At 40.6% G+C, this 26482-nt stretch overlaps 1 protein-coding gene across 2 annotated transcripts in view; it reads right to left on the bottom strand.

Annotated features, from left to right (window-relative positions):
• Nucleotides 1-3934: 3934 nt before the first annotated feature.
• sema3e (sema domain, immunoglobulin domain (Ig), short basic domain, secreted, (semaphorin) 3E) overlaps nucleotides 3935-26482 on the bottom strand; it is a 62024-nt gene continuing 39476 nt past the window's right edge. For both annotated transcript variants that reach the window (XM_079620007.1, XM_079620008.1), the window contains exons 7-17: nucleotides 22942-23084; nucleotides 22435-22549; nucleotides 20051-20120; nucleotides 19814-19958; nucleotides 18813-19035; nucleotides 17931-18022; nucleotides 17800-17841; nucleotides 17271-17437; nucleotides 15049-15116; nucleotides 14036-14163; nucleotides 3935-6097 (exon numbers count right to left, since the gene is read on the bottom strand). In XM_079620007.1, coding sequence (XP_079476133.1) covers nucleotides 5651-6097; nucleotides 14036-14163; nucleotides 15049-15116; nucleotides 17271-17437; nucleotides 17800-17841; nucleotides 17931-18022; nucleotides 18813-19035; nucleotides 19814-19958; nucleotides 20051-20120; nucleotides 22435-22549; nucleotides 22942-23084 — 1640 coding nt within the window. In that variant the 3' untranslated portion in view covers nucleotides 3935-5650. The remainder of the gene's footprint in view (nucleotides 6098-14035; nucleotides 14164-15048; nucleotides 15117-17270; nucleotides 17438-17799; nucleotides 17842-17930; nucleotides 18023-18812; nucleotides 19036-19813; nucleotides 19959-20050; nucleotides 20121-22434; nucleotides 22550-22941; nucleotides 23085-26482) is intronic.

The following is a 26482-nucleotide window of genomic DNA, read 5'->3' as shown; positions in this document are numbered from 1 at the left end:
TATCTGTGGTCAGATGAGATGTTGTCAGGCTATATTTCAGTGTCATTATTTTAACGTTATTTGAATGTCTCTCAGCTCAGAAACTTCCAGAACTTCCCTGTCCTGTCAGCCGTTGTAATGTGCTCGTAGCGCGCACTCTTCAATTGCATGCGCCAATAATCAGGATCAGTGTCCATATGTTTTTAACTGTTCATGTTAGTATTGTGTATTTACCGTGATGAGTGCTGTGTCCGTAACCTTTAAATTCCAGTTTATTTGCACTTTGTGTTATTTTGTATATTTTTAAATGAATGTGGTAGCTCATACTAACTTACTAAATTTATTAACAAAAACTAGTTTGGGACTGCGATTTAATAGCCTTTCCTTATACGGTTTATTCTTCAACATTAGTCATATTCTTACAATATATATGTGCATGTTAAGTAAAGTGGGACAGTACTTTTATATAGATTAAATAAAACATAAAATTTACTAAAACTTACACTAAAATGTATATATAAAATTAAAAGCTAATTCAAAATATTAATAATATATTACTAAATTAAACTACAAAAAAAAAAAAACTCCAACACAATGGAACTGCCTGGAAAAGAAAGACAAGCACTGTCTCCATCTCCTTTTTGTGTTCTCCAGAAGAAAGTCATGATGGAGAGTAAATAAGAGAAATTTTATGTTGGGTGACTCATGCTTTAAATGGATGTCACATTTTCTAAATTATTTTCTGTCAAATATTTTAGACCCTGGTTAGATATATAAGAACTGAAAGAAACGAATGAAATGGTTTAGCACAGACTGATACACATCAGTCTCAATCATTTCAATATAATAAAACACAGAATTTGAACATGAGAAAAAGGTTCCTGTACTCCGTGTTATGTTGAAATGTATTAAATGTGAGAAAAATGAAGGACTGAGGAAGCAATCTTCATTGCAATGAATCAGCATGGGGTCTGCCGCATGTTTATGGTGAGCCATTATCAGTGTTACACTCGGGTGACTCTCTCACTCATAAATGAAATACATTATTTTCATTGAAGACTGGCATACATATTTGCTAATTAGGAGGCCCATCTGAAATAAGCAGAGGTGAGAAGAAAGAGCAGGAGAACTGCTGTGGTGGAAAGCGACAAGGCTGAAGACAGATAGCAAGGTCTGGTGAACCCGACTGAATATTAATACAGCATGTGATGGACCTCAATGAACACAAACTGCATCCATCCATCATGTCAATAACATGGTTCTTTCCATCATACCCTTAGCTGAGTTTGAGCAAGACATACAGGATATACTTTGTATCAAACAAGAAAATGTGTATAATTTAATTTACATAATACATACAAAGTTCTGTCATGAAACTCTAGATTGTGCAGACTGACAGGTAACTCAATTTATTAGCGATCACATTATCATCTACATAGCGCATGCTGACTGGTTGCTAGTGTATCAGCAGCCAATGAGCTTGCTGCTCAACATTCAAATATGTGGCATTGTTTTCTGATAGCAGTTTGCAGGGTGCTTTCAGAAACCCTACTTCCCCAGCTCCACCTGTATACATCTGCTAGAGGGGTTATTTCATGGATCCTACATGTGCAGCAGCAGCATGTCTTATTTGCTCACAGCAATGTCTGTGAATGTATTGGCAGTAGCAAGTTTCTATAATTGCTCAGCAGCAGCGTCAGATCTATTCCGCCAAGACCAAATACATTAACATTACCATATCCATTACAATCTCTCAGAGAGTTGTCATGACAGAAATACAATACTATTCAAAAGTTTGGGGTCAAGACTGGTGGAAAGAAATTTTATTGAATTTTATTCAGCAAAGTGACAGTAAAAACATTCATAATGTTACAAAAGTTTTCGATTTAAAGGGCCCCTATTATGATATTTTAAAGTTTCCTAATGTTGTTTTGGAGTCTCCTACAACAGGTTTACATGCATCAAAGGTAAAAAAAATTAATTTTCTCATAATATACATTTGCACATCACCAGATTTTCATTGATTCTCAAACGATTTGCCAAATGAATCAATGGCCCTGTCCCAAATGGCACACTTATGCACTTTCATAGGGTGTCCCATTTATCATTTTAGCTCTCAGAAGGGTGCTCGCGAGCGCTCCGTCTGTGGTCGATTTAAGCCCTCGATGCGCACTTTTGCCGAGCCCGCATTGATGTGCACTCCGCAGCCGACTTCTTCCCGACAGTTAAAGTGGCATTACAGGTACGTCACGAAAGTGAGGACTCGGAGGAAGACCGCGAGTGCTTAGAGTGCCATTTGGGACAGGGCCAATCTCTCTAAATTCATCCTTTCTGCGAGCTACTCTGCTCTGATTGGCCAGACAGCTCAATCTGTTGTGATTGGTTTACCGCGTACAGCACGCGTCGAAAAAAAAAAACTCCCATTGCCATAACAACAACAGGTCTGCGTGTCCTGAGGCTTCCAACACCATAGCACAGTAAACACAGTAACGAACAATGACGCCGATTTTACCATATCAATCCGAGCGCGAGTCCGATGATGAAACACTAGAACTAGTTCTTCAACCCGAACCTCCATCGCAAGGACGACTCGAGGAGGACGTTTCAGTGATTTGAGGTACATTATGAGATGTTTCAATTCATCACCATTAGCATTAACAAATGCATGTCCATCAACCGATTATTTTACTTGTACCAATTTATTTACAGAGTATGTTTCTAATATATTGCGGTGAACACGTGGAAACTGTATCAATAACAGTGCATGTATGCAATGCATTAGCCGAGCTATAGCGTGAATGACTGATGTAACAAACATTGGTAAAACAAATCTTGCTCCATGCTTAATCTTTCCTCAAAGTAGTGAGAACGACAGACAATCTGTATTAATAGACACAGTTTTATGTAATAGTGGCCCACAGCTGATTAGAAGTAGTATTTCAGTAAGACAGTGATAACATGAGTTAGCAGGAGACCTACACAATGTAAAACTCAAAACTAGTATGTTGAACACCGTCTTTCAAGAGCAAGCGGTTTGCGAATCCTGCATTGAACTCCGATATTTGAGAAGCAGTCGTCAGTAAAATAAAGGTAACAGGAAAAGTTTAGGATTATACTGCTGTAGTATCATGGTAAAGATTAATTTTAACCAGATTCTTCACATGCTTGTCCTTGCGCAGTGAAAAAAAAAGTATTTACCGTCACATTGTAGAGCAGCGTCTCCTCGACATGATGCTTTCCAGTGTCCACAGGAATCAGCTGGCGGTTTAAGATTCCCTGGTGTCTGGACGCGCAATAAGTGGGCGGGGCTAATGTTTCATCTTGACGTCACGACGAAGCGGCTTATGACTCGTTTGAAAAAATTACTTTCATTGACTCAGAGTCGACTCTTACTTTTGAAAGACAATAACCTTATATATGGTGCACTTTCAGATTTAAAACTTTGCAGGATGTTTTCATTCACTTAGAGGGGCCCTTTAAAAGAAATGCTGTTATTTTGACTTTCAAAGAATCTGGAAAAAAATATACAGAAATATTGAGCAGCACAACATTGTCAACATTGATCATATGAAACGTTTCTTGATGTTTCAAATCAGCATAGTACAATGATTTCTAAAGGATCATGCGACACTCAAGACTTGAGTAATAATACTGAAAATTCATCTTTGCTGTCACAGGAATTAATTACATTTTAAAATATATAAAATGACTGTTTTTACTGTATTTTTTGCACACAAAAAAGTCATAAAATAAGACATCTTTCAAAAACATAAAAAAATCTTACTGACCCCAGACTTTTGAACAGTAGCGTATATCATACTGCAGTGTGAGTACTAAGAAGGTCAATGGTACCTGGAGAAAATTGTCCGTTGGTAATCCCATTCAACAGCAGCTGGTCAGTGGTGTAGTTACAGGGTTAACAGTGCCATGCTAACCAGCTATACCTCAACCCTTTGAGGATTTAGTATATTTATTACACAACACATACAATTAAAATATTTTACACACTTTGAAACATCACAATACACAGCAAAACGGTTGACCTCATTGGAATAATCATGATAATTTGGTTCTAACTTAGCAGTTCGCAGCAAAAATGGTTGCATGTCTTAAAATACTAACTAAAAAGAGAAAGAAGAACATCTTAAACCACTAGAAAAACACTACCAAATCTTACTCCAACTAGAATAATTTATAAAATAATTAAAATACATATAAATATACTCAGTATGTGCGCAAGGTTGACACTCGTGAACTGTTGAATTTAGATTGTCAACAGTGGAAAAGTCATTCCATGAAATCTTCATAGGAAATCTCACATTGTTGACCAGAGGTCAACTGGACTCCGACATTTGTCATTGTTCAGAGCAGTCCAAGAGGAAATGTCATTTGCCAGATCCTGAAAGGGTCTTTCAACCCTTTGTCTTTTAACAGCCCAGTCAGTCAGGTAGCATTGCATGTTCCCATAGACGCAACCTTGGTATTTTCTTTGAAACTGAAATGTTACAAAAGAGCCCTGTACAAATATTCAAAACAATTACACATTATCTTCCTCTTTCTATTTAAAAAGGTACACCAAGTAATTACATGGGTATGTTTGGAATAGCATGCTACCATACTACTCTTACTACTTCTGTACTATGCATGCAGTATGCATGTTTTACTCATTTTCTGTATGCTTGGAAAAGCCAGATGACCCATTACAATTTCTAAAATGTGTAGTATATAGTACTTTGAAAAACTAAATTTCCCATAATACAATACTTCAAACCATTTTTTTTCCAGTGTTACAAATCGAGATTTTTTTTAATTATTATTATTTATTGTTTTAATAATAATTTGACCAAACTGTCAACTGATATTAACATTAAACTGAAATAAAAATGTAATTTCCAATAACATGATGTCATTCACTGAATTTCAACAAAGAAATACACTACCGTTTAAACGTTTAGGGTTGCTAAGATTTTTGTTAATGTTTTTTGTTTTGTTTTTTTAACAGAAGTCTCTTATGCTTACAAGGCTTCATTTACTTGACCAAAAACTCAGTAAAACCTGTGAAATATTATTACAATTTAAAATAACAGTTCCTTAAGAAATCCTTCTTATATGCTAAACATTTATTATTATTATCAATGTTGAAAGTATTATGCTGCTCAGCACTTTTTTGGAAACTTTTTTTTTCAAGGAATCTTTGATGTCAAAAATAACAGTATTATTTTGAAATATATATACATCTTTTGTAACTGTAAAATACTTTAAGTCACTTTTTGATAATTGTAATGCTTCAATGCTGAAAAAAAAAATGTCTTGCATAAATAATAAAAATAAATATTGACCCCTAAACTTTTGCAGAGCAGTGTAAATCAACAAGAAAAAAAACTTAATGAGACAGCAATGTAGCATACAAAAGTAATACATGATGCAAGCGTTATACCTTAGCTTGCTCACATCCATGAAGTCTATGAGAAAATTACTTAGTGTACCTTTAACTCTCTGGCATATTGACTGTTGAGTAAGAGTTTTCAGATCGAATGACGCAACAGTAAGACTCTAAGAAATATTTTAAATGTCATTCTTTTTTTTTTTTATAATAATATTAATAATAATAAATGTCTAGATTTAATCATCTGCAGCATGCGTTTAAATGGTTTGTCTCATCTAACAGTCTTTACTGTGTGTGTCGAGGTGCCCGTGCTCTTGCCCGCTGCTCCGCCCCAGGTGTGTACCGCCATTTGGGTGCCATTCCCTTCAGTTTCTTCCTCTTCCTGTCGGATACGCACCACACCTTCTCACAGTACTGCTCCACCCGCTGGAAGTTGCTGTAACCAATCAGCTGCATGAAATCCTTGTACCAGTGCTTTGAGGAGGCAGAGGGTAGGCTGGGAAAAGGGCAGGGCGGAGGTCTGTGCAGAGAATCGCCTTCCTCCTCCTCCTCTCCTTTATGCAATATACCCTCAACTTTGCTCTCATCCAGCACCTCCAAAGTGACACGAACCACCGTCTGGACAAAGCCGTGCTCCGTGGACTGGCACACATAGACTCCTGCGTCTCCCTTCGCTATTTTAAGGAGCAACAAGCCATGGGGGGTGTGAATCACACGATCATCACCTTTCACCTGAGAAAAGGAGGGAGAAAGACACTATGTAAAGGACACTATCGAATTTATGACGCATATTTTGGCGGTTAGTCACCAGTTAAAAGTGAGTTGATGTGCGGTTGCTAGGGTGTTCTGGCTGGTTGCTAGGGTGTTTTGGACGGGCCGACATCCAAGTCTTGGATAAAGCTCTGACTCTTTTATGCTTTTTCAAACATTAAGTTTCAAGCAGAGTGTAATATAGCTGTTTGTGGACGTAAAACCTCAGCAAAGTTTTAAAGATCAAAGTGCACGACAAATATATGTACCGTCTCTTAAAAGAAAGAATCGATTCTGAACTGCTGAATAGAGTCATCAGCAATTTCAGCCTCACTTTTTGCACAAATCTATGTAAAAAATTAACAAATTGCCATAATGCCAGGCTATGGTCTTCATTGGCTGACCGCAAGCAACGCCTACTTTGACCCACACTCAAACACGGTAGTTGTAGCTGAGGCCTGCCTGGTTAAGTTTGGATTGTGTTGTCGACATGTTGCTGTTTTCTGCGCCGCGAATCCACTTTGCATGAACTTCAAAAGGATGAGGACTCGCGCTGGAATTGATAAAAACCGACGCCAACGTTGCTGTTTGTATCACTGTGTATCAGGCGCTGAGAAAGCCTCCGGAGCTGAAATTCTGATTTTTTCGTGGTAATAGGAGTTCTCTTACGTAGAGTTCTCTCGTACTGCGTCGAAAGAACGCTACGGGAAAGATATTTCTTTGTCGAGATTGAAGCCTAAAATTAATCCTTAATTTTGTAATATTGTAAAACGCTTTTCTGAAGCATACAACCTAGGCGGAGCAATACAGCTCACCCATTGGCTGCTCTGCCAGAAAAGCACAGCCTATGCGAGGCCAGAGACGCTGACCAATGAGGACGCTTCGCGCCCTTCTGCGTCACCTCCCGCCCAAACAGGCGTGGCCTAGGCCTATAAATACGAGCATAGCTGTCTAACACACTGATTTTTCTAAATTCACGAAGCTGCACGCATCGTTGGATTGGATTCGAGCCGCCACAGCCGTTTGGAAACAAGCACCTCAGCAGGACGAGCCCTTACCTGAAGCCGCCGTCTTCGCCGCCTTCAGCCGCCGTTCCCTGCTGCGCTTCTCCGGCGTGGAATATCCTTTACATTATGTGTGTGTGTTTTGTGTGTGTGTTCGCCGTAGCGACACACAGTTTTTCCACCACTAAAAGAGCCGAGCGTCTTTTTCAAGATGTCTCGCACCTCCTGTGGCTCATGTAGAGCCCCGCTCAGCGACGGGAACCACGTGCTTGTGTTTCCTGCCTGGGTGATGATCACGCAGCTTCAGCTCTCGTCGATGGCGGCTGCCATCACTGTGATTTGATGCCTACGGTGACTCTGCGGACTCGCCTGGCGTTCTTTACTGAAGCTGCATCTTTCCGCCCGCTGCAGTGCCGCGCCGTAAAAAGCGCCGTGCTCAGCGGATCCCGGAACCTCCCTCCACCACGAGGTGCTCGCCGCTGCTGCCGCCAGCTTCTCCGCCCGCTTCGCTGGACTCTCTGACCGACGGACAAGGGCCGCTGAGTGCCGCCGCGTCCGTCATGAACGAGGGTGAAGCCGCGTCTGTGGAGGACGACTGCTATTCTCTCCTCGCTTCGGGTAGCGAGGGATGGGCGAGCTCCGAGGATCTCCCCTCCCCCGCCGCTCGGGAGCGTCGACGGAGAAAGACCAGCATCGATGCGCTTACCGGCTGGATGGCTGCTTTTCTGCAGAGGAACGTACGTTACCGTCCTCACGACCCGCGCCTTTTTCTTCCTGAATTCACGAAGAAATCGCGGAGTCCCGGAAAGCCCCGTTTTCAGCCAGGATGCGCACTTCTGCTTCGAGGAAAGCTACAGTGTTAAAATCCCGCCGCGGCCGGATTTCACTAAAATGTCTCGCTCGCACAGTCCCAACATACGCGACCGTGCCAGTGTATTTTGCAGTCACCAAATCGGCATCAATGCCCGTTTGCCTGCACACAGACGCCGTTTTCACGACGCCCCAGGTAAATCTGAAAATGTATTTTCTGGTGTCCCGGCCACGGCCGATGGTGTAATGTGTGTATCCGTAATGCCCACGACCTAGTGCCCATTCGTACACACAAGCACAGCCCTACACAATACAGGGCTTGCACACATAAAATCGACTCATGTCGGTTGTGCTTCACATGTAAGTTAGTGAACGTGCCCGCTTTTCAGTGCCCACAATCACTACACACTGCATGTCCCGTGGTTTCTGTAAAAACGAAACGAATGCACGGTCAGTCGGTTCTGATAGACAGTACTCTCTGTGCTACACGGTGTCCCGGCCACGGCCGATGATGTAATGTGTGTAACTGTATGCCCACGACCCAGTGCCCATTTGTACACACAAGCACAGCCCCACACAATACAGGGCTTGCACACATAAATCGACTCATTTCGATTGTGCATTATATGTAGTGAGCGTGCCCGTTTTCAAGCGCCCACAATCACTACAAGCTACATGTCACACGGTTTCTATGAAACGAAACCAATGCACGGTCAGTCAGTTCTAATAGACAGTACTTCCCAGTGCTATAAATGTACCCGCGTTCACGCACCCACATTTATTCTCAAACATGCCGAGCCGTACGGGGCTCGCACCGCGCGCTCTCTCTTTCAGCTGAGAGAGCTGAGCGCGCGCGGGCTGCCCGTTCGATTAAGCGCGCCCCCGCATCACGCTGCAATGGCGCCCATGTTACAGCACACGACTGCTCTCGTGTCGCCGCCATTTCGCGACCAGAGCCCGGTTTTTCAACCCGTGCAAGCACAGCCCTGAACAACACAGGGTCTGCACACATAAAATCGGCTCATGCCGATTGTGCTTTACATGTAGTGAGCGTGCCCACTGTCCAGTGCCCACAACCACTACATACTGCACGTTCCGCGGTTTCTGTAAAAACGAAACTAACGAACGGTCAGTCAGTTCACAAACACAGTGTCCCCGGTGTTATAAATGTGCCCGCTACCAAGCGCCCACGTTTATTCACAAACATAACGAGCCCCGTAGGGCTCGCCCCGCGTGCTCTCTCTCAACTCAGAGAGTCGAGCGCGCGCGGGACGCATACTGTGTTAAACATGTCCCCCGCCTCAGACGCCACGGCGTCCATGTTACAGCACACGGTTGCTCTCGTGTCGCCGCCATTTCGCGACCAGGGCCCAGATTACATTCAACCCCTAGTCACACGTGCAGATGCATGGGAAAGACTTCCCGGGGTCTCAGAATGGGTGCTAGAGACTATAAAAAGAGGCTATTCGCTACAGTTTCATCGACGCCCTCCCCGTTTCACGGGAAAAGTCGAAACCACGGTAAAAACAGAAGTAGCACATCTACTTCGAGCCGAAATAGCGAAGCTATTGAGCAAAGGGGCCATAGAGCCTTTATCTCAAGCTCAGAGCGAAGGGGGTCTGTACAGCAGATATTTCCTGGTACCGAAGAAAGACGGGGGTCTCAGACCCATTTTAGATCTAAGGCGTCTGAACAAAACGCTAACAAAGCGGAAGTTCAGAATGCTCACGACCAGAAGAATCCTCGCGCAAATTCGCCGAGGAGACTGGTTTATGGCGATAGATCTGAAAGACGCGTATTTTCACATACAAATTGCGTCACGTCACAGGCGATTTTTGAGATTCGCCTTCGTGGGCCGGGCATATCAGTACACAGTCCTGCCATCCGGCCTGTCTCTAGCACCTCGTACATTTACAGTGTGCATGGACGCGGCGCTGGCACCCCTGAGACTCCGAGGCGTTCGAATTCTGAACTATTTGGACGATTGGCTAATTCTGGCTCAATCGCCGTCAGAACTCGCTCACCACAAGACACTAATACTCGATCACCTCGAGTGCTTAGGTCTGAGAGTCAATTGGGAGAAAAGTTCACTGTTTCCCAGTCAAAGGATCTCCTTTTTAGGACTGGATCTGAACTCACTGTCTATGACGGCACAGCTGTCATCACAGCGCAGGCGAAATACCCTGCAAATGGCGAAATCCTTCCGCAGCGGCCACATAGTGCCACTCAGGAGATTTCAGAAAATGCTGGGCCTCATGGCCTCAGCCTCAACAGTGCTGCAGTTGGGCCTGCTGCGCATGCGCCCACTACAGTTCTGGTTGAGAGCGCGCGTACCGCGCCGAGCATGGTTACACGGTCGTTATCGCCTCAAGGTCACTCAGGAATGCATTTCAGCCCTGACACCATGGAGAGCGTCAGACTGGTACCGGTCAGGTGTAAGCCTGGGGACTTCCTCGAGCCTGAAGGTGGTGTCCACGGACGCGTCCACCTCAGGCTGGGGAGCACTGCTCGACGGCAGACCGCTCTTTGGCCAGTGGGCAGAGCGGGCCAAACTACCGCACATAAACTGCCTCGAAATGATGGCGGTGGACTTTGCGCTGAGGCGCTTCTGTCCCCGGATAAAAGGACACCACGTCCTGGTCCGCTCGGACAACATGTCAGTAGTAGCCTACATAAACCGCCAGGGTGGCGTGAGATCCCGGAACCTATTCAGGTTAGCGGAACGCATACTGGTGTGGGCCCAGCACAACCTGCGCTCGTTAAGAGCAATGCACGTGCCAGGCCACTTGAATGTAGGCCCGGACAGACTCTCACGGAACAACGTTCCTACGGGAGAGTGGTCCCTACACACACAGACAGTGCGTCTGCTGTGGAAAACGTTCGGCAGAGCGGAAATAGACCTGTTTGCAAACCAGGAAAACGCTCACTGCCCAGAATTCTTTTCGAAGAGCACGAACGCGCTGGCCAGAGTCTGGCCCCGCCGTCCGCTCTATGCTTTTCCTCCTGTCTCACTCCTGCCTCAAGTGCTGGAGCGTATCAAGGAGAGCGGATGCTCAGTACTACTGGTTGCTCCATACTGGACGAATCAGACCTGGTTCCCAGCTTTGATGCGACTGAAAAGTACTGCCCCGTGGCCGATTCCAGTGAGGAGAGACCTCCTCTCACAGGCCAAGGGCTCGATTCTGCATCCTCACCCCGAGCTTTGGTCCCTACACGTATGGGCCATAAACGGGTACCCGCTAACCTCCCAAGAGGAGTGTTAGACACGATCGAACAAGCTAGGGCTCCGTCTACTAGACGACTCTACGCTTCCAAATGGTCGGTGTTCTCTGGATGGTGTTCAGATCAAGGTCTGTCACCACTTCAGTGTGGAGAACCGGAGACTCTCTCCTTCTTGCAAGAGCTATTGGATAAGGGAAGAACCCCATCCACGCTCAAAGTCTATGTGGCTGCCATATCAGCGTTCGTTAATCCAACGCTTGGCCATTCACTAGGCAGGAACGACCTGGTGGTCCGCTTCCTTAGAGGCGCCAGGAGGTTAAACCCTCCAAGGCCTCCTTCAGTCCCCGTTTGGGACCTTTCTACAGTGTTGAACGCTATGAAAGGGGCCCCTTTCGAGCCTATTCACTCAGTTGACATGAAACACCTGTCTTTCAAGACCGTGTTTCTTTTGGCTCTCGCTTCAGTGAAGCGTGTGGGAGACTTGCAAGCGCTCTCAGTGAGAGCTTCTTGTATGGAGTTCGGGCCAAACGACTCTGTAGTCGTATTGAAACCGAAGCATGGGTACGTGCCTAAGTCCCTCAACACACCGTTCAGGGCTCAGGTCATCTCCGTCGGCCCTGCCGGCCTCAGAGGACGGAAATAGCTCCCTTTGCCCGGTCAGGGCATTAAGAGCTTACGTGTCCCGCTCCGCTGTTTTTCGACAGACGGAGCAGCTCTTTGTTTCGTTCAGCGGGCGCTCCAAAGGGCGAGCCGCAACGAAACAGAGTCTGTCTCGATGGGTAGTGGACGCCATTGCGCTAGCCTACGCATCTAGAGGTTTGGAATGCCCTTTGGGCATCAGAGCACATTCCACGAGAGGCATGGCCTCTTCATGGGCTTGGTATAGCGGAATCTCGTTACAAGATATCTGTATGGCGGCAGGCTGGGCCTCCCCGTCTACATTTATTAGGTTCTATAACCTAGAGGTTCCTGCGTTGCAGGCTAAACTGCTCTCGGTCTAGAAGACTATGTATAAGTGTTCCTGCCCCGCGCTGCGGCCCAGGTCACTTCAATGTTTAATATGTATAAGTGTTCCTGCCCCGCGCTGCGGCCCAGGTCACTTCAATGTTTAATATGTATAAGTGTTCCTGCCCCGCGCTGCGGCCCAGGTCACTTCAATGTTTAAGCATCACTCACTGACAATGTGTCCCATGAGCATGCTATTACCCCTCATATATATCTATATATTTACATATATATGCTATTATGCCTTAAGAGGCACTACTATAAAGGGATGATGCTATTTTAGCCGCTCTCCCTATACTTCTTGGGGTAGGCACTTGTATACCAGGGCGCGCGCGCCCTTAGGTGTCTGTGTCGGTCCAAGAGCACGCACGGCGGTTTACATAGGGTTCCCGTAGCGTTCTTTCGACGCAGTACGAGAGAACTCTACGTAAGAGAACGTACTCGGTTACTAACGTAACCTCGGTTCTCTCTAGGAGAGGGAACGAGTACTGCGTCTCATGGCCGTGCGTGCCCACGCTGCGTCGCTTCATTGACGAAAATCAGTGTGTTAGACAGCTATGCTCGTATTTATAGGCCTAGGCCACGCCTGTTTGGGCGGGAGGTGACGCAGAAGGGCGCGAAGCGCCCTCATTGGTCAGCGTCCTGGCCTCGCATAGGCTGTGCTTTTCTGGCAGAGCAGCCAATGGGTGAGCTGTATTGCTCCGCCTAGGTTGTATGCTTCAGAAAAGCGTTTTACAATATTACAAAATTAAGGATTAATTTTAGGCTTCAATCTCGACAAAGAAATATCTTTCCCGTAGCGTTCTTTCGACGCAGTACTCGTTCCCTCTCCTAGAGAGAACCGAGGTTACGTTAGTAACCGAGTACGTTTTGTTTCTGACACGCACTGTAAGCAGCAGAACAACGAACTGGGCCGTCTGACCAATCAGAGCTTGGCTGGCGGAAAAGGGGGTTTTAGAGAATGAATCTTCGAATGAACCGTTTTCAGACTCTTTAAGTTAAGAAATGAGGTTGTGTGCAATGTATATTATGAGAAAATTAAAGTGTTTTTGACCTTGAATTCAAGTAACTATTGTGGGAGATCGCCAAAACAAAATTAGGAACCATTAAATATAGCATAATAGAGGCACTTTAATACAAGACTATATGATATCCTTCCCCTGATATACAGTATAATTTGCCCATCAGAAATCATAAGTCTGATTTGGTTTGAAGAGTAGCAATACACTTCTCAACCCACATGATTTGAGGTATAATTATTAACAAAATATAATACATTCAGTTATCTGTTCTAATGAGTGAGAGCAATATTAATAGTGATGCTCACTTTTGCTAATACTACTAATACATGTGCCATTATTGAAAGATGTCTTAGCAGACAGATGGTCAGTGACATAGCCGATGTCATTATTCTTTCCCATTTAAGATGAATCACTGGAGGCTATATTACCCAGCCTCCCTTTGGTCAGAATAGTACAATGAAGCTTTAATCTATATTTAACAGCCATCTCTCACCAGGGGTTCAGACCATTCCTTATGATGAAATAATTTCTGAGCCCGACCATGTGAGCTATACCTCAATATCATCCAAATAAACTCGGCATGTTTAAATGTAGGCTGCATGTGTGAAGTAAAATCTGACTTATTGCATTCAGAAGTTGTTTACTTAGACATGTTTTGGAGACAGATGTGTATGCTAATATCTGTTCATAATTTGAATAAATACATATATTATATAGATATATTTATAATATGAAATGCATTCTCTTTTAGGGGTATGGATTGTGATAGTATTATGTCATGTTAATATAATATAATAGGTTTTACACAAGAATAATACAAGCCTACAGTATGTCCACTTGTAGATGCGTGTTTGTACCTCCTCCATGTCCACGCCATGTTGAATGTACCACATTACAGACGCCTGCAGTGATCGTGGTCTGCATTCCAGTAGGGTACTGTTGTTCTCCACACCGTATACCAGCTTTTCTGAGATGCTTTGTTCTTCTGTAACACACACACACCCACATACTGAACACAGCCTATTCCAATAAATTTATTATATGAAGATATTTTCACCACTGAACACATTCAACATCTTGCAACTCAAATTCTTGATATTAACCTGTAAACCATGGAAGCCTGTTTCTGTCACAGAATAATAAAAAAGAAGGAAGGTAATTGTGACCATCCATATATTGTGCTCATGGCTGCTGCATGACTCCTGCAGGACACAATCTGAATATTCAAGCATCTTGTGAACAGATGTCTGACTGTCACGTTTGATCCATTTAATGTGTCCTTTGCTGAATAAAAGCGTTACTTTCTTTGAAAAGAAAAAAAAAGGTACCCAAAATGTTTGAACGGTAGAGTTTCTAAATATTTCTCTACCAAAAAAATATAAAACATGTTGTGCTTATAATATAAAATGGTTAACTATAACAAAATCATTATATATGTGTAGTTATATACATAATATTAATTATTTGTTTTGATTGGATTCCATTACATTTCCATTATCATTTTAGACCTTATAGTTAATTTCACATTTTCAATACATTTTTGCTTCTAATTGAATCTTGTAATGTTTAATATCATATCAGAGCTTATGTTAGATGTTAGTTTGATTCAAGCTGAAATGGCTATGGAGAAAAAAAGAATGGGGAAATTACTTCCGGGATAAGTCAGCATAAAAACTGAGCGGTCACTGTTACACTCTACTGTAATATACTGATGTCCGTCTGCTAAAGTAAAAGCGCCATATGTGCATTAAGAGATAGAGACTCTCATCAACTGTACTGTGACCTCTTCAACTTCCACAGATCTCATCCGCCTCATTTTTCCTTATAAAGCATCTAAGACTCCATTGATCAGGCTATGGCCAGAACATACCACTAAGCTGAAGCCCATTGCACTGCTGAACCGCGTTGCCATGGCGGACGTCTTGCCGTCTGAAGCGCCTAAAGAATGAAAGAGAAAAATGAGACATTGACATAACCCAGACATAGCCTGTCTGCCTGCCTGCAATTGTCATAATATCATCCTACCGCCCAAGGTTTGTAACAGCACAGGGAGGTGACAGAAATTCAATCAGACTCGCTCCGGTTTTTGTCGGGAACTCTGTGAGTAATGACTCTGACAGGCATTTGGTGCTGATTGTGTGTGACTTGTCTGGCTTTGCATACAAAGTGAGCGTGTGATGGGTATTAATATGGGCGATAGGTGTTAGCATCAATCGCTAACAAGCTCAAACTGATGACCAAACTGAGACAGCTGACAGGCTTTTGAATCGGGATTAAGCAAACCCTCCCACTCACCCTTTGCTCCGATACGCTCGACACACAAGCGCACACACGCTACCCTGCGGCTGAGTGAAACATCAAAAGAGCTCTCACAAAAACACACACTCTGTGAGTTCACTACTGGAAACACTGGGTTGGAACCCGAACAAGATTTTGGTGTAGGCCTACATACATGCACATTCTCACACACTAATACTGTAGAACTTAATCAAGAAATGCATTAATATCCACATTTTGCAATGCAAAGTTCATGGAAATAAAACACAATCTCTTTTCTAAATGTCAAGGCATCTCATGTCTTTAACCTTTTCTTGTTATAAAAGCAATCTACAGTCTCCATACTTGCAGTATATGCACTACCAGTCCGAGGCTGATCTTTACAGATCAGTTTTTATATGTCCCCCAAATATCAGCCCTGCCAAATGTGTCAGAGTTATTTGAGTGTGTTTAAGGCTAAAAGATGAAATGTTAAGAAGCACAAGATGTAATGAGGTTTAAAGGAAAAGACTGTCACCCTTAAAAAAACATTAATATCTACATACGCCTAAACAATCAAGAACACATTATTCATATATGCAATTACTGTATAAATTAACATGCAAGTATTATAATAAATATTAAGTAGAAAATAAATTAGCTCATGGGGAAATTAAATGATAATGATAATTTGAATTCAATGGCACTAAAATGTGTTTGAACACTTAACATCCACACTTAAAAAATGTCTGAATGTCATTGTATTACTTGACAAAATATCAAACCAAGCATTATTTATTTTAAGGTGAAAACAATTTTAAAGAAACATGTGACAAAATATTAGGTTTCAAACAATAATAAAATATATACTGTTAAAAATGAGGTACTGCATATGAACATTTTCCATTCATTTTGCACAGCCAGATAATCATTGTTAATGTGATGTACAACTGGGTGAATTTGAGGATCCACTAACAATGACTTTTAAACCGGTTGGTTAAAATTAATTGCTAAAAATGTCTCAGAAAAGTGACAATTTAGTTCTGGGAAAAGTTCTAGAATAATTTTTGGTTTAGATGTGAAATTGAGAGATATACGCGTGACTTAATTAATTTTACATTATATTTATGTTTTTATATTATTCCATTAAATTTGCATAGGCTTAATTCCACCATGAACAGCATTAGATTCAATCATTCAAACTCATTCAAACTTTTCAAAAAAACTATATTAATGTCTGAATGCCATTGTATTACTAACACAATTTCAAACCAAGCAGCATTTTTTAAAGAAAAATGGCACAAACACTTTTCAAGAAACGTTTGACAAAATAGTAGTGTTAGGTTTCCAATAATTTATTATATACTGTTCAAAATGGGGTATTTGGACACTTTCTGTCTGTGCATAGTTAATATGATGGACAACTGAACTAGCGCCATATAGGCTATCCACTAACAATGACTTGTGAGACCAGTTGGTTAAGTTACTGCAAATAATGGCTCAGAAAAGTGAATTTAGTTATGAGAAAAGTTCTAGTGTCATTGGTCTCAGATTTTTAATATCTATCAGTTTTGAGGGCAACATAAATGTATACATATTTTTTGGGTCCATACTATGTGCCTGCTTGGTTTCCTTCACATCCTACCTAAATATCTTAGAGAGTTTTTCCTTGCCTCAGGCTGTTCACCTTGGGGTATTAAGCCTTTATTTTCTTGTAAAGCAGCTTTGGAACGATACGTAGGCTACTGTGTGCTGATATACTAGTGCTATAATAACAAATCTAACTTGACTAAATATAAGCTATGCAATTTCCTATACATATGACTAAAATGGTACCTTTTGGTATACAGGCCTGCGGGGTAGTAGCGGGAACATGTGAACCCGTCCCAGGCACAGTAGGGGTCTCTGGCCAGACAGCAGTCTGCGCAGGCGGATCCGTAAAGCCCACACTGGTGCACACGAATCTGTGTTACACCCAGCTCAGAGCCCACGTACAGCTGTTGCTATGGAGATACAAACACACTGCTGTCAACAGCTTTGTTACGTGTGATGAAAGCCATTATGTCCAAATCACCACATTAGCATAATGATGAAGATCAAATCGTTCTACTGAAGTGGGGATCATGTGTGAGTATTCTAAATAATTTAGCATTTTACAGTAACAATAACACAGATACACACCAAAAGAAGCTCATATTTGATCGTAATGATTGTCAGCATTATAATGAACTACAAAGCATCTGTTTTGTTATGAATGTTGAATTTGCTACAGGTATCAAGACTGTAATGGTGATCAGTCATGCGTGAAACGTTTACTCAATACCACCATCTCCAGGTGGAAAACTACAGTGTCTGTGAGTCTTACCCTTTTGGTAGAGACAAGGATCTCTGTAATAGGAACAGGGACCTAAAATAAGAAAAAGCATTTAGTGTGAAGATTGTTTCTAAGAGAAATGAAATGGTTTTAATATAAAGATAAAAGGGACTTCTGATGACCTTGAAAACCTGCAATTCCTCCAGAAGAACCTCTTCAACTGTGCCGGCTTCTTTGTTGTAGATTGTGATCATTTTTAATACTACAGAATTATCTGAGTTCAAGAGAGAAAGAGAACTTGAATTACTTACTGAAACAATACATTTTATGTAATATTTTTATATTATTGCTCTATAATAAGCCCTGGATACGTTTATCAGAGACATTTTTGTAATGTTTTTAGTCTCTTATGCTCACCAAGGCTGCATTTCTTTGATCAAAAACAGAGTAAAACAGTAATATTGTAAACTATTACAATTTCAAACAACTGTTTTCTATTGAAATATTCATTTAAAATTTGATTTATTTGTGTGATGGCATAACTGAATTTTTAGCATCATTACTCCAGTCTTCAGTGTCACACGATCCTTCAGAAATCATTCTAATCCTGATTTGCTGCTCAAGAAACATTTTTGATTATTAGCAATGTTGAAAAAAGTATTTTTATTAAATTTAAATCTTTTGTAAAATGTAAAAAAAAAAATCTTTACTTTCACTTTTGATTAATCAAATGCAGAATTTCTTGCTGAAATCAAAGCATTCATTTCTTCTTCTTTTTTTTATCTGCCCCCAAACTTTTGAACTGTAGTGTACATCTGCTAAAAGATAATTGTCAACTTCTTAGCAATACATAACATATAGTTGGCCTTGAATTCACAAAACACCATGATTTCTGGGGGTTTGTTGAGTAGACTAGAGATCAAGTTAAGTAAAAGTATACTGTGATGTTCCTCTAAAAAGTAAGCAAATATTTAGTATGACACAAGCAACAATCATTGCATAAAGTCTATATGACAGTGCAGGTCTAGGAGTACAAGATAAAAATAGGTACTAAAATTGAGTACCAGTCCCTATGAAGAGAACATTGTAGTGTCCATCCTCAGCTTCCACCCGGTCCACCGCCAGCTGTGTGAGTTTACGTCCTCCTTCGGTGTCCAGCAGGATGGGCCGCCTGTGAACGGGCTGCACTGCCTGGAACATGAGGGGATGGGAACGTGCAAAACGAAGAACCTCGTCCGGGTATGCCTTAGAACTGGAGAACTGGCCTCCATTTATTTTACTGGCACACTGCGAGAGAAAAAAAAAAAAGGCTGTGAATATGAATATGCTCATAAACACAGTTCGCCAAGTCACGAAAGACATTTGAGTCTTTCATTTTGTTTCTCCTGATTTGAGAATAGCTGCCCTGCTTCTCACTGCTATAACCTTTTAGAACAAGAGACTAATCAGAAACCCAGCAGTGCATGACTCAAACCACCAAATTGCCTTTTAAAAGGTCAGCTGTCAGACATACTTTTTTTTCCCCCATATGCTTTTTCCAAGAATACCTGCACATGGAAACAAAAGAAATGAGACTAATTTTGAGATGTGAACAACGGAAAAAACCTGATCCTTCAATATGAGACAAGCCATAATACACCAGAGAAAATGACTGTGAATTACAGGCCATTACTAACTATTGGAAACCAATCTGACTCTTTTATCGGCTAGAGATAAATAGCCAGAGAAGGACATTAATCAGCACGTATCAGATATAATTATAATTCAGACCACGGCAATGCTGCAAGTACTCGGTTTCAGGCATTAACGTTAAAGAATTGGCATGACACGCTTGAGGAGAACAGTGATGTGCACAGTCATGCTGAAAATAGACTCATCTGCCATGAGAGATTCTGTGTGTCTGAAGAAATAAGATCCAAAATTCAACATTCACTCAAGTGGGCCGTGTCAGAGGTGGAAACGCAAAACATAACGTGACATTTTGTGCATGGGGATTTCTGATATAACAAAAAGATTATGACACAAAGTGACTGATGGACCCAATATACACGCTAATAAAACTCACCGATCCAGGTCGCGGGTAGGGCACACTTCCATCGTACACCTTCCAGTGGTGGTCAGACCGTTCCCGGTGTGCAAAAGGCCCATTAAATACTGCACGGATGTCTTCCATGTTATACATGCACACTGCATATCCTTTAAACACAGCACTGAGGGGGGGAAAACAGATGTAGATGAGTGTCCAGCCTGCTGTTCATTTAAATAAACAGAACTTAAGAATGATACATGTGACCTCACCCACCTGGTGGTGCTGAAAAGACCAAAGATCTCTGGGTTTTTCTCATCTTTCTTCCGCAGCACAAACACATCCTCTAAAACAACACATAAAATTGCAAGTATATTTTATTCTGCACAACAATAATTGAATCTTTGATGACTGGAAAAGTGCAATTCACATTTATTCAACAAGGTGGCGATGTCTGATACACAATGATGAAGTGACTTTTCACTCATAGTTACCGCAGGCAGAAAACAAAATAATAGGAAGTATCTGACTCAAAACTGACTCAGTGATTTACTGCAGAGCAAGTACTGAACGCAATCAGATATTAGTGTCACTGTCACTTGATGGTGGATCTGGTGAAGAAGCTGTCAGCGATGAAAATATTGATTTTGAAGAGGTTGTAAATGATAGTTTTGAGAATATTTTTGAGTTCGTGAAAATGAGTCAGATGCTGAATGTACTGGGAAATGAGTTCTGATGAGAACAGTGATGATGGTATAAAACATCTGCTCACACTAAACTATCCCGGGCTCCAAAAGGTAACAAAATATGCTTTATTTTATTCTTCTGTAATTGCTACTTTAATATAAGGAGAGTTTTATATTATCGCGACAGGTAGGGATCCATCTGTGTTAGATATAGATCCGGGTGGGGTCACTAAAGACCCGAATATGCAAAAATGATTGGCGAAAAAATCATGCATTTAAGGGTTAATATTTCAATAATTTAAAAACACATAGTTCACGGTTCTCTGGTGTTTTATAAGCATTGAACAAACTAAATTATAATATATGCTAAAACAATAAATAATCCAACAATACAACTAAAAGGCATGGTGGGGATGAAAAAATATGATTAGAGAATTTACAATTATGTATGTGGAGCTAAAATTAATTGAAGATTAACAATATAAAGCTGCTTTCCTGTTTCTTTACACTTATTATCAAAGCCAATCAGCATATCTTTCATTATTAAATAATAAACATAAGGAAAACTTTGGAACAGATTAGTGATTAATAGGATGTCAGTGAAGAAACACATGAGCTATAATCTGAAAGCGGTCATCAGCGAGATCCTTCTTAAGATTACAAAGTTTGGTGATAGTTAAGCAACACAGCTGGTGAAACAGATTTGAATTTTCACAGCTGGCTTATACTCAATGTGATAAATACTGTGAAGACATGGAGATCTATTGCAAACTCATCCGGGTGGACAGATGGATACTTGATGAAATCTCTATAGCAAAAGGCATAATGTGAAAAAGCAAAAAAAACTGATTTAACAGCAGTTTTGCTCCGAGGCATCTGATGAATGGAATCACTGAGCTGGAAGAAACAGCTCATCGCTGAAGCTAAAAATGCAGTTCTTTTTTTATTTCTTCTTTCAGTGCTATTGTGCCTATTTTGTTCAAGCGGCTCATCTTGATGTATCAGAAGTCGATGCTTTACAGATAGGCAACCGCTCCGAGCATGACATTGACTTCCTCTGTATATTACCAAGACAAGAGATAAATAAAAAGTTGCATTCTATCTTTACTACATAGTATTCAAGCTTAGGGTATTGCGTCCCAAATATGTCAAAGTTAAAGGTGGGGTATGTTATTCCCTTTTTTGGCCATTTTTTCAAAATCACTTAAAATCCTATTCCTAACCCACTTACAGCCACTGAGTTAGAAGCACTGAAATAAAATTAAGCAATTTAATCATCTGTGGAACGGGCAAAACTCGAAAAACTACAGCCAATCATTTCCAAGACCACCTAGAATCATTGGACAGTAAGTGTGTCAATCAATCGGTCGTACCATACCCCCCTCCCCCCATCCATGTTCTTTGAATGGGTGGAGTCAAAGGAAAGAAGGTAGGACCATTTGAGTTGTGTATTTTCAAAATCTGCCAGCCGTTTTGCAAATCACATACCCCACCTTTAACTAAATGACATACTATTTCTGGTTGATTTTAAGCAAGTATATAAATGCAAGCTTTATGGGCTAACATGACAAACAATTTATTGTACAGGTACTTCAGAATAACACCGGTTTGAGAAATTCTCCTTTTTTAGCTGTATAAATACACTAAGGAATGCAAAGACAAAGTTTTTAAATGCATTAGATTTTTAATCTATTTAGCTTAAACGGTAAACTACATATTCAAATGCTTACATCAAAAACACAATTTTAGCGTGTCCTAGCATTGCAGTGTAATATTTTCTTTGCATCATACAGAAGCCACAAAGTTTTCGTGTGGAGTGAAAGTGAACAAATTAGGTTTCATCCCATATCGGGCATATGTTTAGAATCACTGGCCAAATTTCCATGATGAGGTACAAGGTGAATACATCCATGTTTTAAGACAGGCATGAAAAAGACCACCAGAGAGGAAGACAGAAAGTAGAACGTCCCCTACCGAGCTCATCAAAGTGTGTGTCGATGCCGTTGGGTCCAGCCACTGAGCAGATCAAACGAGTCTTCAGGAAAGAGCTCCATCTGTTTACCAGCATTCTCTGACCACCCTGGTCATTCTGACAGAGGGGAAGAGATAAAAAAGACTCTTCAATTCACCTGACATGTGGGTGGTGCTAGCGTGCAGCACAACATTTTGACAAAAACAAAAGTAAATGGTCAATGCTTGGTTGGATAGCTTCAGAAATGTATGCCGCCTGCATATTGGCCCATTATAGTAGGGAAAAGCATCTTTCTTCACTGACGGCCATTCAAAAAAGTATTTTTACTCAAATATTTGCAAGCATTTTATTATGTAATTATGTTTTTTATATAACGCTGCTTCTACTTTCCCTCTCTGTTGTATTTGATGTCATGAGTAAAGGGAGTCTGGCCAGGGGCTATTGAGAATGCTAAACAAGCTTGATTGAAAGAGATAAGATATGTTTTGTTTGGCATCCACGTGCCGTACCGCACAGACTCTGCCCACTCTGGTGTAGACGGCTTTGTTTCCACCCTCCATGTTGGCCACTCGTTCCGTGAAGAAGTAGTAGACCTTATCGTCGGCAGGATCGTCATTGTCAGGGATCACTGCTGAACCCACAAACTTAGGCTCTATGGGAGAAAGAAAAAAATAAGTACAAAAATATATGGTTAGAATTAAACAGAAACATACACTACCATTTCAAGAGTTTGGAATATTTTTTAAATGTTTTTGTAAGAAGTCATTTACTGTATTTGAAAATACAGTAAACACAGAAAAGTATAAGTTGTAAGAATATTTCACAATATTACTATTGTAATATATCCTAAAATGTAATTTATTCCTGTGATGCAAAGGTGAATTTTCAGCATCATTACTCCAGTCTTCAGTGTCACATGATCCTTCAGAAATCATTCTAAAATGTTTTTTTAATAATTCTAAAATTTGCTGCTAAAGAAACATTTATTATTATTATTATTATTATTATTATGTGAGAACAGTAGTGCTAAATAATTGCTAATAAATAATAATTTTGTGGAAACCGTGATACTTTTTATTTTCAGGATTCTTTAAAGAAAAGAAAGTTCAATGAACAACATTTATTTGAAATCTTTGGTAACATTATGTTTTTACTGTCACTTTTGATCAATTTAATGCACCCTTGCTGAATAAAACTATTATTTAATTATTTTTAAATCTTACTTACCCTAAACTTTTGAATGGTAGTGTATAACGGTATTCCACCAAAATATTAAGCATAAAAAACTGTTTTCCACTGATAATAATAATAAATGTTTTTTTTAAAGCAGCAAATCAGCATATTAGAATGATTTCTGAAGGATCATGTGACCCTGAAGACTGAAGTAATGATGCTGAAAATGCAGCTTTGACATCAGGAACAAATTATATTTTAAAAGAGAAAACTTTAAATTGTTATAATATTTCACAATGTTACTGTATTTTTGCTCTAAACAAATGAATGCATTTGTTTGTCCTATATATTCCAATATGAATAAATTCACTCTCTCATTATGCAGTGTGATCTGCATGTCGGGCCGCTACAGCATTGTGCAGCGGGTGTGAGTGGGATCAGATCTTCAGTGCTCCGTGAGTCAGAAGTGAGAACACTTAACACCAGTTAACACCATTCAAAACATGAACAGACCTCAACCTCAGACTATCGAGTGCACACAGGAAACGTAAAAGTCTCCATGGTTTTGTGCTCTATGCTCTGCATTAAGCGCTTGTGTGTTATCGAGCAGATGACCTCAGGATGTGATAGTATTTGACCAGGTTTTATTATGTCTGAATGGATGTGAACAGGTCTCACAGAGATGGATGGTATATGTCAAACACCTTGGTCTCGTCTCGATCTCTCTGTATGATTAATGCAAGACAGCAGGGGTATGAATCACACGTGAGAAGTGTGAGACGACTGTGTATTCTTAGCACAGACTCATCGTCTGTCTGAGTATGCACACAAGAATGCACAATCTTCAGAATTAATACTAGCATACTTATTTCTGCATACTGTGCAAACATAGTATGCAATGATATGTTTCACATAGTATCACTACATTGCATGTTCAATTCAGCAAGTAGCATCCAGTTATTGTATTGAATATGTTGCATTTTATCAAATATTTTGAAAATAAAACAGTCAAGTTATTTTATACAACTTATATATCTCCTTTCTCATTTTTTAACCTTTATTATTATTATTGCTATTTGAGATGAGTACTTGGAATGTTTTTAATCAGTTATAATATAAGGGAAAACAGTATAGTGACAGTAAAGACTGTAAAAAAGAAAGTTAAAGGGCACCTATTATGGAATTTTGAAATTTACCTTTCATGTAGTGTGTAACATAGATCTAAGTGAACAAAAACATCCTGCAAAGTTTGAAATATGAAAGTGCACCGTATATAAAGTTATTGTCTTTCAAAAGTAAGAGTCGACTCGGAGTCATTTTTATGAATCGTTAGAAGACCGAAGCTTTTTCTCTGACTAGATGACGTCAACTTGTCAAGTTATTTGAATATGATACGCCCACTTATTGCGCTCCAAGGCCAGGGACAACATCATGGCGACGAGACGCTGTGTTCTGAAGTGTGACTCAAAAGCCAACTTTTTTCATCTGCCCAAGGAGGAGCATTTGAAGACTAAGTGGCTACAATTCATATATTCAACTATACCACAGAAGTATAGTCCGAGCCTTGTGCTTTGTTCGCGCCATTTTCAAGACGATTGCTTTAAATGCACTCAAACTGGGATTCGCGAGCCGGCTGATATTGAAAGAAGGTTCCGTTCCAAGTGTATTTGCATCAGCTTCCTCCTCCGTATCACAACCTGTAAGTGTTATTAATAATTGTTGCTTTTATGTTTTATGTAGCATGCTTAATTATTATTTTGTTTGTTGTGTAAGCACCGTTTAGCTTCTAGGTCTTCAATGACAATTGTATTGAGATATGTGAAGTGTTTGTCGTTGTTTTCGGAGTTGTCTTAAAGAATTAGAGTAATACCTCGTACGTAGTAACGTAACTGCATTTTTTTTTTTGTAAAAACGTTATGTTTATGCATCGGGCTAACGCAAACAAAGACTGATTGTGCTTTTAGAATATGAACTCTGGGCTATGCTCGCTAACATATTAAATTCTTTATCTTATTTTTAGTTTTTACTACAAACTACAAAGCAGTGGACTATATCATTATTATAATACAATTTAATTGATAAAAGCATCATTGAACTCCGTGTTAAACAATAAATATTATCTCTGTAAACACTGCTGGGTCATCTGACCAATCGCAGATTAGCGTCGTGCAAAGGAGGGGTTTGGAAAAATGAGTCGTTGAACGAATCATTTGGGAGTCGGTGAGCAAATCAGGTAAAAATAAATGCATATTATACGAAAACAAAAGTGTTTTTTGACATTGCATGCATGTAAAACTGTTGTTGGGGACTCCCTAAACAACATTAGGAACATTTTAAATGTCATAATAGGTGACCTTTAAAAAGTATATACTATATAGCATATGGTAAAATCACTATAATACGTTGCTAACATAGGCTGTTTGTGCATTGCAAGTCCAAAGTGCCATCTCAATTATGCATTTATCTCCATTGTACAAAAGCTTCATTCATGCATCATCCTATTACAATTATAAAGATGAAATTATCTGTACTTAAATACACATTCTGGCAATTGTTGAAGATCAAGCATGTATTCCATCTACAAAACAGTATACCGGTACATACAGTAGCAAAAAAAAATAGTAGTAGGCCTAGTAGCAGTATTGTAGTATGTCACAGGTCGGGGCAGGCCACTGGCTGCACCCACCCCTAGAACCCCTTTTCCACCCTTGGGGAGTCGGACAGAGGCCAAACAAGACAGACAAGGAATAATAAAAAGAATGCTTTATTATCAATTAAAAAGTCAGGAAGTTAAAAGGTGTGGGTCGAGTACGAAGTCCGCTTCGGCCTGTGATAGGCAAGGAGATATGGATGGAACTTCGTTGAACTCCAGTCCAA

Source organism: Phoxinus phoxinus, assembly GCF_949152265.1.
Source record: "Phoxinus phoxinus genome assembly, chromosome: 8".
Taxonomy (NCBI): Eukaryota; Metazoa; Chordata; class Actinopteri; order Cypriniformes; family Leuciscidae; genus Phoxinus; species Phoxinus phoxinus.
The sequence above is the reverse complement of the archived record's forward strand: the minus strand, read 5'-3'. Positions and strand labels throughout refer to the sequence as shown.